General features: G+C 57.1%; 1 protein-coding gene across 3 annotated transcripts; it reads left to right on the top strand.

Annotated features, from left to right (window-relative positions):
• The first annotated feature begins 3396 nt into the window (after positions 1–3396).
• On the top strand, positions 3397–13495 carry CDCA4 (cell division cycle associated 4). Of its 3 annotated transcripts, none has more exons than XM_027066779.2 (2): positions 3397–3545; positions 11086–13495. In XM_027066779.2, exon 2 carries the CDS (start codon positions 11092–11094, stop codon positions 11773–11775), a length of 684 nt encoding a protein of 227 aa, XP_026922580.1. In that variant the 5' UTR covers positions 3397–3545; positions 11086–11091; the 3' UTR covers positions 11776–13495. The 3 variants fall into 3 exon arrangements, with proteins under 3 accessions (XP_026922580.1, XP_053081029.1, XP_053081028.1); XM_053225054.1 differs by lacking the exon at positions 3397–3545 and adding an exon at positions 7906–9756; XM_053225053.1 differs by lacking the exon at positions 3397–3545 and adding an exon at positions 10912–10932.
• Positions 13496–18313: the final 4818 nt, after the last annotated feature.

Raw genomic sequence — 18313 nt, 5'->3', positions numbered from 1 at the left:
CGGGTGTCTGTCCCACGTTCTCCGGAGCGGCCGTCCCAGCTCACAGTGTGGCCGCCCTTCTCCACGACCTCCTGGCTGTCTGTCCCTGGCCCTTTGCCTTTCCATACAGATTTTAGAATCAACTTGTCAGTGTCCACGAAACCAAGTGAGGGCTGGGATTCGGAGGGCACTGAACTGAAGGTAGGTTTGAGAGAACTGGTATCTTTACGAAGGTGAGTTTCCAGCGGGGGCCCCACCACTTTCCCCAACTTGAACAGCCACTGACCTCCCAGCAGGGCTTTGCGCTTTCCAGGGGCGGTTCTTACACATCTGTGGTTAGATTTAGCTGGTGCCGATGTTTTTGGTGCTTTGCAACGGTATCATTAAAACATTAAAGACTCCACACTCAGCACGGAGCCCAATACGGGTCTCAATCCCACCACCCTGGGATCATGACCTGAGCCGAAATCAAGAGTCCGACGCTCAACTGACTGAGCTACCCAGGCGCCCCTAAAGAATGTTATAGTGGCCTCTTACTTGCATATATAAATATGATTATCTGATGGTCATGCTTAAATCTTTATTCATTTGATCCATTCACCTGGAGATTCGCTATGGACGGAATTGTGTCTCCCTCAAATTCCTCTGTCCAAGTCCTGGCCCCCAGTGTGATGGTCTTTGGAGGCAGGGCTTTTAGGAGGTAATTAAGGTTAAAAGAGCTGGGAAGGCAGGGCTGCTGGCTTCAGCACAGGAAAAGCTCTCCCTCTCTTCCTTCTAGTCCCCTTCCGGGCACTCCTGTCCCGTTGTGGACACCAGAAACCAAACCTGGATGGCCGAACGCTCCCCTTGGCCTTCCAAACTCCAGAACTGTGAGAACGCAAATCACGAGGGTCTCAGTCCCCAGTCTGGGGTCTCTGGTTTCGGCAGCACTCCAGGCTAAGATGAGGTTCTGTGGATTTTCTACATTCGAAAACCGATCTTCTGGGAATAATGACTCCAGTTCTTTGCAAATCCTTTTCCTCGCCTATTTGCCACCCCCAGCCCCCCTCCCCGCACAATGTCCGGTATAAGTGTGGGAGCAGAAATCCGCCCCTAACTCCTGATCCCAGGAGGAAGCTTTCACTGTTTCACTAGTCACCGCGGCACTGCCTGTAGGTTCTTGTAAATGCACTTCACTTCGATGGAGTGAGCCCCCTTGCTGTGTAGCAGAAATATGGGCCTTGCCCAAGGAGGGGTCTGTTCTTTGCCCCGGGTCCTGGGAGGTGATCCCGAAACCCCTGGGCTGTCCTGCCTGCGGTGGCGAGTGTTGGAGGGGGGTGCAGGGACCACACCGCAGAGCAGAATACAGGGAGGGGGCCTCGGGTCACTTGGGGTGGAAGCCCCAGGCGTGGGGCCCTCCTGGTCCCTGCCCCATGAACTTCTTCCCCTGCGGGAGTTTAATGGGCACACTTTCAGTAATAGACCACACTGTAAGCTTTCAACCGGTTCGGTGAGTCTTTGTACTGAATTATTGGACTGGGGGTCGTCCTGGCGGCCCCCAACTTGCAGCGCATGTCGGAAGTGAGGGTGGCATTCTGCACTGCTCCTAACCTTGCACTTGTATATTTAGTGTGCTACGTGTCTTATCACGGATGTGGGCTCATGTCATCAGGTGATTCTTCTCCACCTATGGAGATTTTCAGCTATTTTTCTTCCTGCGTTTTATTAACGTCGGGAATTGTTTTGGTTGGTTTGGAACGTTAACCTTCTGTCCGCCGGAATGACCCTAACGTGGCTGTGATGGTCGTCTTCTCACGGGGCTGGAGTTGCTGACATTTTGGTTGGAAGTTGACGAGGGCTCGGCCTGTGCTTCCTCCCTCTTGCCACCCCCACCCTTTCAAGCTTTAGCATCGGGGCGATGTCGGCCCTCTCGGTGGGAAGACTTCCTTCCTGATTCTCCAGAACGCTTCGTGTAAGATTGCTGCTACGTCTTCCATTGGGGTCCTCTTAATACATCCTAGTTCTCCTTGTCATTAATTCTCATGGAGAAAATGAGTGCTGTTTTTAAACCTCTGATAATTCCAGTATCAGGATCACCCGTGAGTCTGTTAGTATTATGTGGGCGTGTTTTTTTGTTTTCCCCTTGTTTTTCCCTCATTTTTTGGTTTTGTGTCTAGCTCTGCCTGTTTTCATTTAATGCTGAACATGCTGGGTGAAAAAGAGTGGTGGCTCTGGATACCCTTACTCCAGAGATGTTGGATTTTTGCCCATCTGATAGCACGAACGGCATCTAGGGTAGTCGCATATGCTCGGCTCATATTCTGAGGCCCAGCACCGGCCTCTTCACCAGTTAGGCACTGAACTGTGCCCACGTTCTATTGGTCCATCCACCTTGCTTTCACGTGTGTTAAGGGGCACGTGGCATGTGGCTAGGAGCAAAATCTCCCCCTAGCTTTTCCACTGTTTGACAAAAGGACATTTTAAATGTGTGCAGTCACACTGGTCACAGCCCATAGTCCCCCCACCCCAGGGCTGCCGTACCCTAAGTGGCCTCCCTACATCTCCCCTCTCCCCCTCCCAGATGCGTTCTCCACAGCGATGCTCTCCCGGCCCCCCTCAGAACCTGCCCCTCTTCTGCACAACCCTCCAGTGATCTCCAGCTCACCCCCTCCCTTCAACTCCCTTCCTCTCCAGCCCGGAATTCTCTCCCTCTTCCATGCCCCCTTTTTCCCAGAGGCCCGTGTGCCTAGGGTGCCCACCTCACCTTGGCTTTTCCTGACAGCATGAGGGGCACCACACTCACAGCCACCCCCCCCCATCACGTGACCCAGCAGACCCAGAAGGGCTTTTATTGCCTGTAACTGCAGCCCTGGCCTGCACAAGAGCAATGTTGGTTGAATTAACAGTCAGGATTTGCTCCTCTATTTACCTTTTCCCCTGAGAAAATTTTTTAAAAACCTCCCCTGCTTTGGACTTTCATGGTTTCACTTCTTCCATGAAACCCGGGAAGTTCCTACAGTGACCTGGGCTGGGGGGGGGGGGGGAAGAGCTGCTGCCCCTTGCTGCTCCCCCCTCCTCCCACAGCTCTGACTCCCCCCAGTTTCCACATCCTCCCTCTCCCATCCCCCCTCCAGCCCACAGCTCTGAGTCCCCCCACCCTCTCCTCCCCTCCCCTTCCAGCCCACGGCTCTGACTCCTCCCACCCAACCCTCCCGTCCCCCCCTCTCAGGCCCACTGCTCCGACTCCCCTCACCCTCCCCTCCAGTCCCAGTCTTCTCCCGCCACGCCCCGCCCCGAAAGCCCTGCGCCGGCGCGCTGGGGCCGCGCGCGGAGACCTGGGAGCGGACGGGGGCGGGGCGGCCAGGACGCGGGCCCCCAACGGCCAACGCGGCCGCGCGGGAACTCGCGCGCCGGGCCCCGCCCGCGGTTTGAACAGGAGGCCCCGCCCCCGCACTCGGCCAATCGGCGGGCGGGGCGGCCGGCGCCATGGCGACCCTTTGTGGGCGCGGAGAGGCCCCGCCCGGCCCCGCCCCGCCGGCCCCGCCCCTCCCTCGGCGGCGGGCGCGGGCGCGGAAGGCGGCGGCCAGGTGAGCGTCTCGGCGCGGGCGGCGGGCTTTGTGCGGCGGCGGGCGGGCCTGGGCGCCCGGGGTGGGGGCTGCGGGCCCCCGGGGGGAGGCCGGGGTCGCGGGGGCGGGGAGGGGGCGCGACGCGGGCCGCCGGCTCCCCCCGCCCGTCCGCCAGGAGGGCCGTCCGCCACCTGGGAATCCCCCCTCGTGCCGGCTGCCCTGCGCTACTGGCGTCCGAAAGTACTGCCTGCGCCCCCCCCCCCCCTCCCCGGCTCTCATCACGCTGCGGACTTTTTAAGAGGGGAAGCGCGAAGCGGGGTCGGCGGGGCCGCTGGGGCGTTGCGGCCTCCGAGGGCAGCCCCCACTGCCTTCCTGCCTTGGACTTGGGAAGGAAGGGTCCGCGCGGGGAGCCCGGCCGACTTGAGTTTCCAGCCCTGATCAGAGTCCCCGCGCTCCCCTCCTCGCCCTCGTCCGTGCTCATCTTTCGCCCCTTCCCCGGTGGTGCGGGATGCCCGCGCTCCTGGGTTTCCTCCTAGCCCGCCTTCCTCACGGAGTGAGTGGGTGGCTGGCCGCGCAGTGCTGGTGCCTCATCCCAAGTCCTCTGGGCAGCACGGGTTCCGCTAGTAATCTGATGCCCTTCCAGGATGGCCCAGCCGGGGCACCACGCTCTGGAGCCCTGGAGGGTAGCGAGGTCCGCCGCAGCCCGGGAGGGTCCACTTTCACTTCTTTTCCTTTGTTTCTGGGTTTGACTTGCTTGAAAAAGGAACGTTGGGGATATTTCGCAATGGCTTCTGCCCCCCGTTCTGTGGCAGACCCAGCTTCTCTTAAAGCTGGCAGGGGAGTTTCAAGGAGCTGATGGCGCCTGCCCCCTGTGCTATCCAGCTCTAGCTGCGTGGGCAGTGGAGGCGGGCATCGGGGAAGGGCGGGGTGGGATGTGGGAAGAGGAAGGTTCCCAGACCCCGGTTGGGAAACTCTTTTCAGTCGGCTCCTTGTGGCTGCCTGCGGTGGCACTCAGGTGTGTGGGGTGGTGCTGGGACTAGGAAAGGGATCAGAAACTCTTCCACTGGTCAAAGGCAAGCTTGAGTCCACCTCTCTGAAAGCCTGTTGTCTGCAAGATAGGATCGCCAGGAAAAGGTTACCAGGTTACCAGGTAACCACAGTTTGCCAGGAGATGCGCTGGTCCAAATCCAGGGTTTCCCAACTGTTTCCTCCTCTGGTGGCCTTTATGTCGCATGCACAGGACAGCAGGACCGAGCTAACTGTTGTTTCAAAACAAGAAAGAAATTGCCTGTTTACAAAATTAAGTTTGATGTCTCATAAACTTCCTGCGTATAACTATTCTTTTATTTTCAAGTTTTGGCACGTTTTACAATTGAAGTTGAAGTTCAGAATAAAAAGTCAGTTATGACTTTTTTCTAGGTAGAATGGCAGGTTTTATCCTGGGAAGAGGGCTGGGAAGTTTTTTTTCAGCTTGCTAATGGGACATACTCCATGTAGAGGGAATCTGTGTGTCATTCCAAGTCGCAAAAGTCCCCGAAATTCACTTGTTAGTAATTGCTGAAGGAAGGTCTCAGACGGTGATGATGAACCCACAGCTGGACTCCCAAGCAGTGCTTCTCAAGACTGCCACGCTTGCGGTGTCGTCCCATTTTCCTCTGGTGAGGTATTTCAAAGACAGTCTGATCGTGGGCCAGAAACTGAGAGTTCATGTTGGTCTGCCTGAAAAACCTGAGTGCCATGAGCTGAAGGTCGTGGTGAAGGGGCAGGTCTGAGCAGGTCTCAGCCGTCTGTCCCCTGCTGCCCCAGCTCTTCTGCTCGGAGTCTGGGGATCTGCATTTTCCACCGGCCTCGAGATTGCTGGCCACACGTTGTGAGAGCAGCTGCAGGAGAGGCCGCTGGCCAGGAAGGGTGAGGGGTCCACCAGGCCAGGCTCCCCTTTGTCTTGGGGAGGGGGCCCTGATTGGGCGGACACAGCACCCCTCCCTGGCTCCACCTGCCACATGGAACCACTCAGTCTGTCATCTTCAAGTTTTTCCGTTGGTCACCCCTTGTTCTGGAGGCTGCTGTGCCTTGACCACGGGGTTGACACTGCTGGCCTGCTTGTCCATGGCTCAGGAGGGTTTGAGCAAAACACCATTGACCCTGAGGAGTTGCTGGGGTGTGACTCAGCAGGACCTTCTGGCTATCTGGAGTGGACGGAGGTGTGTAATACGGAGGTTTGTCCTGGAAACATGCTTGTTATCCAAAGCACCTGCATCGCAAAGCGAATTTCCCCATAAGAAATACCGGAAACTCAGATGATTCGTTGTACAACCCAAATATATGCATATAAAAATGGTTACGGTGCTGTAATACAACATAATAAAATGCAGATTACAAAGCTAAATTAACCTGCCCTTTGAAAACCCTCCTAGCTGGTGTGAGGGGCACAAGAGAGGAGGGTTGCTGTGTAGGGTGACTTTTATCACTGACGGAATCACTGCTCTCTGTTGGCTCCATGGAATCTTAACTTTCGTGCAACTTCAACAAGGAACCTGTCCGATGACCTAGAATGAAGCAAAGCATTCCTGAGCTCCCTCTTGGATGGAAAAGCAAAGGACGGCCCAGAGGTGCTTTGAAGTGACAAAAATACACAAGTGCCAGTTGTGGGCACCTTCCAACGTCCTGAAAAATCACTGATTTCTTCCAAACACCGCGGCCTGAGACCAAGCGTCTGAGCATGGGAGATGATCACCCACAATCCCACAGCGAGTGAGCAAGAGAGAGAGAGAACTATTGGCTAGTTGTGATCATGTGACATCTGGCAGCACGTACTGCTCATATCACAGGACGCCGCTCGTGTATCAAGTTAAAATTTATTCGAAATGTTTACTGGTCTTGCAGAACAAGTTACTCGCGGTCCAAGGTTTTACTGTACTCTTGTTCGGAACTTAATGGTGAGTCAGGCTCTGCAGTTAGGACAGCCTGGGAAGTCTGGGGTCTCGTGTCCTGTGTTCAAAGGGTCAGGCGCCCCAGGCCATAGTCATGGGCTGCCCAAGAAGCTGGGCTTGGACCAGTCCAGCCGGGGGATCTGTGTGCTCACCTCCACTGCCTTCAGAACCATATTGTGTGCTGTGTCCCAGGCACAAACGTAGGAGGGTGAGTCTCACCGGCCACCTTCTGGGCTCGGCCTGACGCATCACCCTGACACAGGCTCTGGTGGCAGCCCAGTGGCTCTTGTGGTTGTATGTGCTGCCCTCGAAGTCCTTCTCAAGTCGCAAGTCTGCCAGCATTTTCTTGTACGGAGTATAACAAAACCTAACAGTTGCTCAGGATTTGGCCCATTTGAAGCCAGTAATTCGAGTGACTCTGAGCACATACTGGTCTTGGCATGCTGATCCAGACACTTAGTGATACACGGGAGGCAGTGTCTAAGATGGCTTGGATTCACATTAACGTAGCCTGCTCCCGTCAACTCGTTTACGTGTTTTTCTTTATCAAGCCATCGCTTAATACGGTGAAATGAACAGTTATTACTTGTGCTGCTCAGTGAATCTGACGAATGCCATTCTCCTGTCTGGACAGGGTGCATTTCCGTCGTCCTGGAGAGTTCTGGATGATCCCATCTCCTCCACTGGCAGCCCCTCTGCTATTTGCACCTTAGGTTAGCTTTCCTTTTTCCAGAAGTTCATCTGAATGGAGTCGTATGGTACCTGTTTCTTTGCTCTTGCTTTGTGATTGGGCATAGCGTTTGAGGCCCGTCCTTGCTGTTGCGTAGACGGGTGTGGATTTTGTTGCTGGGGAGCGTCCTGTTGTCAGACACACCACAGTTTACCCATTCGACTTGCTTATTTTGAATCTGAAAATAATGTTTACGTCTGGGGTGGTGACACAGGGTAATGGCAGAGGCACGGAGGAGGAGCCGGGATAATGAGCAAGGTGGAGGGGAGCTTCCAGCGATTGTGAAAGAACCATACAGAAAAACCTGGTGGAGGGTGAACTGACTCAGCCTTCCCAGAGAGCGGCTTGATAACGTCCATCATGAGCCTTACAACTGCCCCTACCTTTTTAAGCCCTCGTAGAAACTCCGGAATCAAGTGCTACAAATACCAACATCCAGGGTTAGAGCCCAGCATCACTGTGAGCAGTGTGAATGTCAGGGAACAAGGCTCTGTTCTTCATAGCAACGCACAGCCATCGGAGGTGATGGTAAACCTTTACACGACGTGGAAAATGTGACCAGCAGGAAAGCAGAACTCGCAACGAGCTCTCAGGTGCACAGAGAAGAATGTGCTTAGGACGATGCTAAGAACCTGCGTGATAACTGGTTCTGAGGGGCAGGGCCAGGGTGGTTTTTGTCTTCTATTTTCTTCTTTTTTTTTTTTAACGTTTGTTTATTTTTGAGAGGGAGCATGAGCAGGGGAGGGGCAGAGAGAGGGACACAGCATCCAAAGCAGGCTCCAGGCTCCGAGCTGTCAGCACACGGCCAGATGCGGGGCTTGACCCACAGACGGTGAGATCATGACCTGAGCCAAAGTCGGACACTTAACTGACTGAGCTGCCCAGGCCCCCTGTCTTGTACTTTCTGATACTCTTCTCAACTATCGACAGTGAGCTGCGGAGACAAATGGAGGCACCCATGTGAGAAGAGCAAAAGCTGTTTACTGGACGCAGTTGCAGCCAGGGAGTGGGTCACTGCCTGGCTTGCAGCTACTCGGGTAGCTGCACTTGGCTACAGACGGCCGAGTGGCAGCACTGCCTCCTGGAACAGGGTTCCGGGGCCCGGTGGGCCTGCAGGCTGGGGGAGCAAGGAGCCCTGGTGGTTTTATGGGGAGCACGTTTGGCCTTTCTAGGAAGTGGGGACAAATATTAGGGAAGCCCTCAGTTATTGAAGTCCTTTCCTTGGGGCGACTGTGACAGAAGTCATTGGCTTCCTGGCCTGTCACTGGAGATAGAAGTCTGACTTCCTGGGCTGTGTTAGCCTTAAAAATAAGTCAGTTATTTTACCAGCTAAAATGGGTGTATTTGGGAATAACAGAATAGCAGTTTCAGGTGTGAAAAACAGTAGAAGGAAACACCGTTTCAAATGGCATCCGGAGGTGGGCAGGGGAGCTCTCACAGTCACTGCCACTGCAGACCCAACAGGAAGAGATGCACCTTGCACACAGGTACTACCTATTAGTGTCCCAGCAGGAGAAAAGAAGGTTTCCTCCTTCCCCGGCAACCGCCCAGCCAATGAGAGATGGTTGCAGCCCAGCCAATGAGAGGCCGTCCCAGCTCAGCCAATGAGAGATGGTCACAGCTCAGCCAATGAGAGGCCTCTATACTTCGAATTCCCAGTTTATTCCAATAGACTTTGTTTACAATAGCCCCATTCCCTAGCCTCTTCTCCCCACCCCCCCTTAAAAAAAATACCAATTGAAATTTTGTTATTCCCAAATACGCCCATCTTTTGCTGGTGAAATAACTAGCAGGTTTTTTGTTGTTGTTGTTGTTTTTTGTTTGGTTGGTTTTGAGAAAGCGTGTGCAAGCAAGAGAAGGGCAGAGAGAGAGGGACTGTTAGGCTACATGCCCAGCACAGAGCCTGACTTGGGGGCTCAATCTCACGAGCGGAGCCAAGATCAAGAGTCAGACCTTTGGGACGCCTGGGTGGCTTAGTCGGCTGGGCATCTGACGTCGGGTCTGGTCATGATCTCACCGTTCGTGGGTTTGAGCCTCGCGTCAGGCTCTGTGCTGAGAACTCAGAGCCTGCAGCCTGCTTCGGATTCTGTGTCTCCCGCTCTCTTTGCCTCTCCCCCGCTCACGCACGCTCTCTCAAAAATAAGTAAACATTAAAAAAGAGAGACCCTTAACTAGTTGAGCCACCCAGGTGTCCTGGAAGTTTTATTTTTAAAGTTAACAGGACAAGCAAGCTTTTTCAAAGCCATAGGCAAATCCAACGAAGGAGAGTAAGGAGGTAGTTTGGAGGAAAGGAGAAGGAGGAGAAAAGGGGGAGTTCAGGGTGGTGGCTTTCTCATTGCCTGAGTGGCACGGGTGCTCAGGTCCTTGTGGGGGAGGCAGTGGGCTCATTTCCCTGCGGGGCCTATAACTGGCGATTCTTCCTGGGATCGGGCAGTGAGTGGTCCTGGCTCCCCCTTCCAGCCTCTCCGTTTTAGTGAGTTTGTCTTTGTTTTCTTAGCTGGTTGCTACAGGGAAGGGTTGGGGTCCTGGATGGATCTAGCAACCGCCCTCAGCATACGGTCTTTCGGAGCAGGTATGAATAAGGGCTCTCTCTGGGCGGTTCCTGCTGTGATGTGTGTCTAGCTCGGTCTGCGGCCGCTGTTGACCGTCCTGGCGAGGCTGGCCCCGAGTCCAGCCTGGGCGTGAGAGGCCCCTGCTGGACCGACAGCTCACAAACTTGTGTCTCGGGCTTGCAGAGGACCCCTGAGGAGAGGGAGGTGGGCCCCCAGGGAGCCGGGTGCTCGATGTGGCGCCTTGAGCTCTGCGAGCTGTGGGTCTCTGCTCCCGGCTGCCCCCGTGGTGGTGCTCACCCTTGCCGTGCAGGGCCAGCAGGAGAGGCAGCCCAGAGTCCTGGTGGTAACTTGGGCCACTTGAGTGAGTTTTGTTGGGCCCCAAATCAAATCGGTTGTCATCCAGGTTTGGGATTTTAGAGTTGGTTGGAAAGAGAACTAAAAGTTAAACGTGGGGGGCGGGGGGCACCTGGCTGGCTCGCTTGGTTAAGCATCCGACTCTTGATTTCGGCTCAGGTCACGGTCTTGCGGTTTGTGAGTTCGAGCCCCACTTCGCGCTCTGCGCTGACAGCACAGAGCCTGCTTGCAATTCTCTGTCTCCCCCTCTCTCTCTCTGCCCCCTCCCCTGCTCCCACTCCTCTCTTTCGAAGAAAAAAAAAGCCGAACAGATACAGTGGTTTGCCACAGAGGAACCCTGGACACTTAATTCTCCCCCCCCCCCCGCCCCCTCACAGGTTATCTTGTAGTTTGACCTAATCTTACATTCATTCTCAGTGTACTCATCCATTCTAAGTAAGTGACTTTTACAAAAGTGATGAGAGAAAAAACTTGTGTAAAAGTTGTATTTGCCGCCACAACAGAAACCTTGACTCCTGTACCACCAGCAGTGAGTGAAACCTCTTTCGTGTGTTTTGGTGGTAAACGCTTTAATTCACTTGTTTACAAACCGCTGATTCAAGTAAGTGTGAGCCAGGTGCTGTGGTGGAAACGGTAGAGAGTTTCAGAGACTGTGGGTAAGTCCGACCTGTTTGCTGTTCTGGGAAAAGTAGTCTGGGGGTGGGGGGGTAAGCTAGGGTTACTTAGTGTTTTAGGCTTTTTATTTGGGAGTAATTGTAGACACACAGGCCCTCGGGGAGAAATGATCTGGAGGTGCACCTTCTCGCTGTTTAAAGAGGGTGCCGGGCGTGGCCGTGCTGCAGGTACCTAAGGACGCTCACGGAGGGGGGAAGGGGTGGCCACGGCAGCCCCCGCCCGAACCCCCACCTTTGACGACTGCAGACTGAGTCGGGGCTGGGGGTGTCTGGGGGGGGACTCTGGAACGTGCTAATCGGGGTCCGCCTCGCTCTCCGCAGGGCAGGATGTTCGCACGAGGGTTGAAGAGGAAGAGCGCGGAGGACGCGGAGGACGCGGACGGGGGCGGGGCGGGCGTTCCGGCCGCCCCCTCCTACACTCTGCAGCGGCAGTCGCTCTTGGACATGTCCCTCGTCAAGCTCCAGCTGTGCCACATGCTGGTCGAGCCCAACCTCTGCCGCTCGGTCCTCATAGCCAACACGGTCCGGCAGATCCAGGAAGAGATGACCCAGGACGGGACCTGGCGGGTGGTGGCGCCCCAGGCCGCAGGGCGGGCGCCCCTGGACCGCCTCGTCTCCACGGAGATCCTGTGCCGCTCGGGGCGGGAGCAGGAGGGCGAGGGAGACGGCCCCCTGCCAGACCCGGCCCCGGGACAGGCCCCGAGGCGCCCGCAGAGCAGCCCCTGGGGACTGGACGGCTCCCGGGAGGGCAGAGGAGGCTTTCAGAAGTCGCTGGATCACATATTTGAAACGCTGGAGAATAAAACCCCCGGGTCCGTGGAAGAGCTGTTTTCGGACGTGGACAGCTCCTACTACGACCTGGACGCGGTGCTGACCGGCATGGTGGGCGGCACCCCCTCCGGCCCCGGGCTCCCCGCCTTCGCCCCCGCGGCCGCCGCGCCCCCCAGTTCCACCTGCAGGTCGGATCTGGGCGAGCTGGAGCACGCGGTGGAGATCCTGGTGGAGACCTGAGAGGGCAGCCGGGCCCCGGTGGGACTCGTGGCGGAGGGGCCCCTGCGGCCCCCGGAGCGCGTGGCCTGGGCGTCTGCGGGCTCGGCCCCTGGTGTGTCGGCGACGAGGAGAACGTTCCGGAACAGCGTCCCGTTGCCCTGTGCCCTCTGTCCTCCTCCAACGGGTTGGGCGGTTTCCTTCGGGCTAGCCATCCGAGCCGGCCTGACGCCCACCGTGCCGGCCCCTCTGTCCTCCGTCCGGCCACATCTCTGTGCAGGGCCCGTCCCCAGCTCGGTGTCCAGCCTTGTGTAATTTTAGATAGGTGACATTTTTTAAATTAAGTTTTATATGTTTGGGGCAATATTTTGTCTTAAGATCTATTTTTTAAACTTTTTATACTTTTTTTAGATTTTGTCAGCTATTCAAAGTATATTTTTCCTATAAACGTTTTCTGCTGCTACATTAGGAACCTATAACCTGAACAGTTGCAGTTGGTGTATTTCATCGTTTAAGGTTTAAATAAGGACTTTGTTTCGGGTGGAACTTCGGGCGACTCCGTGTCGCGCACGTGTGTCATGAATTTCCACTTCACGTCGGTGCGAACCTTCTCCGCGTCCTCGCCGGGCGGAGCAGTGCCTCTTAGTCTCCAGTGTCCTTATCGGCTCCTCTGCGCCGGCTGTGTCTTCGTTAGAATCACATGCGGATTCTGGGGGGTTTATTTATGCCTATTTATATGTAAGTGTTGGAGAAGGGCCCATCCTGTCCACCGGAGATCTCGGGGCGGGGTCTCAGGCGGTGCCTTCAGAGGATCCGACCCTCGCAGCCCCTCCCGTGCGGTGTTCCCAGCGCGACTGGGCTTTCCCTGTGCCCCGCCGCTGTCGAGAGTCCCCCGACCGGTGTGAACATTAAACAAGGGGAACCTCGCTCCAAGGGAGTCAGGAGGCCAGAAGGGGGCTTTCGCGCCGCACCTGCGGACGTCGAGAATTGCCGGTCACAGACCCTACAGAAGACCCCTCAACGGGAAGGAGTCCGTGCCAGCCCCCACGGGAAAAGATGCACATTTGCTCTCCCACCAGAAGCTGACGGCCCGCGACCACTCAGCCAGAGAGAAGCCCTCGTCACCCTGGACCCCGCTTCTCTCCAGTGGACTTTGGTTCAGAGCAGCCCTCCCGGCTCCCTCCTTTCTCCGTAAGTGACGTTCCTCCCGTTGGTTGCTTGGGCTTGCCTGTGGTTCTCCCAGGTCGCAGTTCTGTTATTCCTGAATAAACCTAGTTTGCTGGTAAAATAACCGACGTTTATTTTAAGGTCGACACTGGCCACACTGGTGTGCACGGAGTCTGCCGCGTGCCGGGTGACACTAGTGCTGGGACAGAACCGTAAGGTTAAGTCCAGAACTAAGGAAGTCTGGACTCCTGCCATGTATGGCTTCTCAGTCCCGAGGGCAGTTGATGGTGGGGTTGGTGGGGCGGTGCCACTTAAGTGGGCTCTGGTGTACCGTGTCTGCACCCCTGAACCTGCCCTGGCCGCGGGGAGTGGCCAGACCTTCTGTATTGTTTTCACTAGTTTACAAGTAAGACTGCGCTCACCCCGTCCCACCCCTGCCCAGTTGCTGTTTCTCATGCTTTTTCTTCCTTACCCAGCCCTTAGCCAAAAACGTTTGTTTTCTCTCATGCGTAGGACCATTCTTTAATATCAGTCGTGTATACATCACTTTATTAAAAAACTATCCAACAAACAAAAATGGAAGTGTGTTTATTATCTGCTTCGTTATGCCACGGCATAATCCTTGAGTAGATCTTTTTCGGCTGGATTACCTATTTCGCTTGTGTTAATATGTGTTAAATACGAGGTGGAGCATTTTCACCTTGCTGAGCAGACAGGCTTCTGGTTCAGCACCCCTCCTCTCTCCCAGTTCCTGGGCAGGAGCAAGGGCAGCGCCCTTGGAGGAGCCAGTGGTGGGACGCGACATCCCACGGGTTGCTGTTTCCTTCCGATTTTGAAAGTACTTTTGCCTCGTGGAAAACAGAGTGTATGTGTTTTATAACCAATAAACCTGAAGCAATGTGAAAGTTAGTAAGGGAGCTTCGTTTAGAATGGAGTCAGGAGGCCAGCAGGGGGTGTTCTCACGGCCACCATTCCTTGCCCCCTGCAGACCCAATGGGAAGAAATGCGCCTGCCTTGCTCATGGATACTGTGTTACTCTCCCAGCAGGAGGAAGGAAGATTTCCTCCTCCCCTGGCAACAGCCCAGCCAATGAGAAACCTCAATACTTCCCACTTTATACTTCCCAGTTTACTCCAATGGATTTTTTGCTTACAACAGTCCGTCCCACCTGCCACTCCTCTCTAAAATGACATCCTCCCCATCGCGGGGTTTGCTTTTGGCGCTGGGGGAGAGCTTGCTTGTGTTGTACTGAAATGCTGTTATTCCCAGGCAGATCCATCTTTTGCTGATAAAATAACTGGCAGTTTTATTTTTAAGGTTAACTAGTATTTTGTGTCTTTATAGCATTTTTTTTTAACGTTTATTTTTGAGCGAGAGAGACAGTGAGCAGGGGAGGGGCAAGAGAGAGAGGGAGACAGACAATCCGAAGCAGGCTACGGGCTCTGAGCTGTCAGCACAGAGCCCGACGTGGGGCTTGAACCCACAAACTGAGATCGTGACCTGAGCCGAAGTCAGACGTTCAACCTACTGAGCCACCCAGGCGCCCCTGTATCATTTCTTTATTTTTCGGTCTTGGTAGTAGTTGCAGTGTCTGTCTTCCCGCTTTTGAAAGTGTAGCATTTTCTGAAAATGTGGACCATGGTGCACTCCAGGGGAGGAGCCAAGCAGGGCCTTCGGGGCCCCCACCTCACTGACAGCTAACCCTGAACTCCCAGCTCTTCCCAGCGCCCTTTTCCCCTTTGCTCTTCTGATGGTCTCCCAGCTGCCGCTCTCGTTCCAGAGGCTCCCTCCTGGTGCTTGGTGGCCTGGCTGTCCTGGGCAGGGCCAAGTGAGGGGGGGGGGGGGTGGCTGCTGGCCCTCGGTCATCCCAGTCATGCTGGTGGACACCCGACTCCCCTAGAAGCACCTGAGCTCCTCCGCTGAGGCGCAGAGGCAGGTGGCTGGTTGCTGAGGACGGACCTAATGTAAATGCAGGACTCAGGCCCTGTAAGCGCCAGTGCGGACATGGTCACGTGCAGAAGGAAGGTGTGGGGACCGCAGCACGCTCAGGTTGCTGTGTTCACCCCACCTGTCCGTGCAGCTCTGCGCTCTGGGTCAGGGAGGTCGTCATCAGCACCAAGACACCGGATGCTGGACAGCCCATCCTCCCAGGGAGAGCAGGAAAACAAGGAGAGGAGCCTGGGTCCACAGCAGCCCCCAGCAGCTGCCGGGCACCCTGAGTCAGTGGCCTGTGGCCTGACGCGCCCTCATGCAGGGGGTGCCTCTTGACCCTGTGTCCCAGGATTCACCTACCCCAAGGTCAGGGGTGGGGCAATATCAGGGGCCTGGCCTAGTTCTGTAGCAGGAGCCTGTGTGCCCAAAGCCCAGGCCTCATGGTGAGGACGGAGACGTGGGTGAGCTCCCTGCCCCATGGCCATGCTGTGGGGGCCGCCCAGTGGGTATGGGGGTCACCCTGGTGAGCGTGCACACGTGTGCATGCACGTGTGTGTGTGTGCACGTGTGTGTGCCTATTGGTCGAGGCACACAGTGGGTGATTCCCTGGGGGTGGCTTGGGGTTTGCTTTTCTGTCCTGGACTGTTGTTCGTGTCCCCCAGATTCATATGTTGAAGCCTAACCCCCGGTGTGATGGCGTCAGGAGGGGCCTCTGGGAGGTGTTTTCCCGCTGCCCCTACCCCCCCCCCCCCCCCCCCGCCCTGGAGGCGCACGGTGAAGGGGTGAAGTCGGCTGGCCGTGAACCAGGGCAGCCCCGCGGGTCTCCAGCCTCCAGCCCTGTCGGAAGGAACTGTTCTAGCGCCCGAGCCGCTGAGACGCAGCTGAGACACGGTGTCACCCCTGGCGCCTGCCCGTCCCGTAGGACACCTCCCGCCCGTCTGGTCCCCGTGTCGCGGAAGCCGCCTGCATCCTGCACTCGGGGCCCAGAGCCCGGGCCTCGGCCCCCTGTCTTCCTTCGTGCGGACAGCACGCTCTGGGGGGCCCGGCGACGGGAGGGGCCTGAGGGGGGCCATGGGAGTCTCAGAGGAAGCGGAGGAAGGCCTTCCTGGAGGACAGGACGCACCCTCGAGTCAGGGGGCCGGCGGCCTCTGTGCCTGTTGCCAGTGGCGACCGGTTGCCACCTTCGTTCTCTGCTTTTTCCTCAAAGACTCTTAGAGCAGATGGGAGATGTTGAGACATCTTGCCGGTGAGTACATCCTAGACCTCAGAACCGCAACCCCGTGTGGCGGTGAGGAGACAGACACTAATTCCTCCACACCGGCCCCCGCAACGCGGAGCTCCGTCACTGGGGTGCCGCGTGCACCTGAACTGCGGGGACCGATTGGTGGCGGTTTGCGCGGGAAGGGACCGGCGCCGCTCTGCCCGGCTCGGGTCCGGCAGTGGAGCGCGGGGTCGGAGAGGGTCTGTCCTGCTGGCTGGCGGGGGGGGGGGTGGGGGGGGGGGAGGTTGCCGGTCAACTCCTGTGTGTCCGTGTCGAGCACGGGCCTTGGCTCCAGTCGTCGCCGCTCCCCGTTTGGGTGGCTTCTGCTGTCACGTCCGTTCTTTGAGCCTACAGCTCTCTCTCCGGCACCTTGACGTGACAGCCCGGCCGGTGGCTCTTACGCTGGCCTCGTTCCCTGATGCGCGCGCACACGATGGCCGTCCCCTCCAAGCTGTCCCTCCCGCCGCCCCGTTTGGGTGCCGCACCTCCATCCTCATTCAGTTTAACCTGAGGAGCCCGCCCGCGTCCTCCCTGCGGGAAAGTTCTTGGCCATTAAATCCTCGAATATATCTCCCCTTTGGCTCCGGCTCCTGGTCCGCCCCGGACACTCGGTTCTGTCTTCCTCCCCACTCTGGTCTGCGTCCTGCCCGGATGTTTCCCGGTGACCCGTCTTCGCTGGGCCCTCCTGCAGAAGGACTCACCCTCGAGGTCACGGCCTTCGTTTCTGGCATCTCCATTCTTCCGTTTGATCATTTCCACGTCTTTTGCATGTGGCCCGCTTTTCCGCTGGATCCCCACCTCTTCTTATTTTCCGGTCTTTGGCTTTGCCCGCCTGGGCCCTCTCTGCTTCTGCTCCCGTTGACTGGGGATCAGGGTTTTGTTGCATTTGGATCATCTTGCGAGGTTTTCCCAAGCGCCGGGAGTTTGGATGAGGGGAGCAGAGACTGGAATGTCTCACAGTTAGCCTGACAGGTTCCTGGCGGGGCGTGTCCTCCTCACCTGCCGTTCGGCTGGGTCTGGGCCCCGTGGCAGCTCGGTGAGTGTCGCCCGGGCCTCGAGGTGGCAACAGGGCAGCACTGGTGAGGCGCGGGCCGTCAGCCTGTTTCCGAGCCGGGCCGCCATGACCTCGGATCACCGGACGCTCCCTCTGCCCCCGTCCCAGGTCCATCCACCCCGCTGCTCTTCCTGGCCCTGGTGGACCACCCTCGCCCAGGGCAAGGGCCTGGCCCCGCCACTCCTCCCAGAGGGGGCTCTCGGTTTCCGGCCCCCACTTCTGAGAGGCTGGCTTCTACTTGGGGGTTTTCTGCAGGCTGTCCCCCCCTTACACCCACTCTTACCATTGCGAGCCCTCCGCGAGGGCGGAGAGCCGCAGACCTACTGGGTGCTGGCCCTCGAGACCCCAGACTCCGCCAGCAGGCCGGGCAGCCACCCCAGGGTCCTGCCCCACCCCGGGGGGCACCGAATTTAATTAACGTAGGCTCTTGTGCGTCCTTAGCTCTGTGATTATTTTGAACCGTGACTATGTAGCTAACGGGGCATGTTGTGGTCAGGGTGACAGTGGCAGCCTCTTGGGATGGGTGTCCCTGAGTCAGGGGACCGGTCCGCACTGACCCTCCCGGTTCACTAGGCCCCCAGCTTGAGCAGACTGGCCAGACATCAGGACAGGGAACCAGAGCCAAACTTGGTGTCCACTTGCACGCGGACCGAGGGACAGGGACAGCCGTCCCTCTGGCTCGGGGAGCCGGACGCTGGGCTGGCTGGGGCTCAGGGGCGGTCACGTTTCTGAGGTCTGTGAGGCGCTGGCTTACCGGCAGTGGGGCGGGGGGCAGCCATGGGGGGTTCAGTGCCCGGGTCTGAGAGGGACTCTGGGTGGCAGGACACAGAATGGCCTATTTTAGCTTCAGGTCCGACTCTAGCCAGAGGCTGGAGACGGCGGCAGGGCCCCAGGAGGCCCCAAGGTGGTTCTGCCCTTTGGTGAAAGCAGCGTGAGAACACTCGTGCCTTTTTCTGGCTGAAAACAAAAAATCAGGGCAGCTTCCCAGACATATGGCACTAAAAAGAAACAAAACAAAACTGTTGCCCCTTAACATGAACCTCAAAACCACACGCAGTCTGGAGGAGGGTGGCCAAGGACCCACTGGGCTGGTCCTCCCCGTGACAGGTGACATCTGCCGGCCAGTGTGTCCCCACAGCGTCACTCTT

The sequence above is a fragment of the Acinonyx jubatus genome, chromosome B3, assembly GCF_027475565.1.
Source record: "Acinonyx jubatus isolate Ajub_Pintada_27869175 chromosome B3, VMU_Ajub_asm_v1.0, whole genome shotgun sequence".
Classification (NCBI taxonomy): Eukaryota; Metazoa; Chordata; class Mammalia; order Carnivora; family Felidae; genus Acinonyx; species Acinonyx jubatus.
The sequence above is the reverse complement of the archived record's forward strand: the minus strand, read 5'-3'. Positions and strand labels throughout refer to the sequence as shown.

Bases quoted from the DNA above. Each gene is read 5' to 3' on its own strand.
- CDCA4 (XM_027066779.2), top strand. From the start codon at position 11,092: ATGTTCGCACGAGGGTTGAAGAGGAAGAGCGCGGAGGACGCGGAGGAC.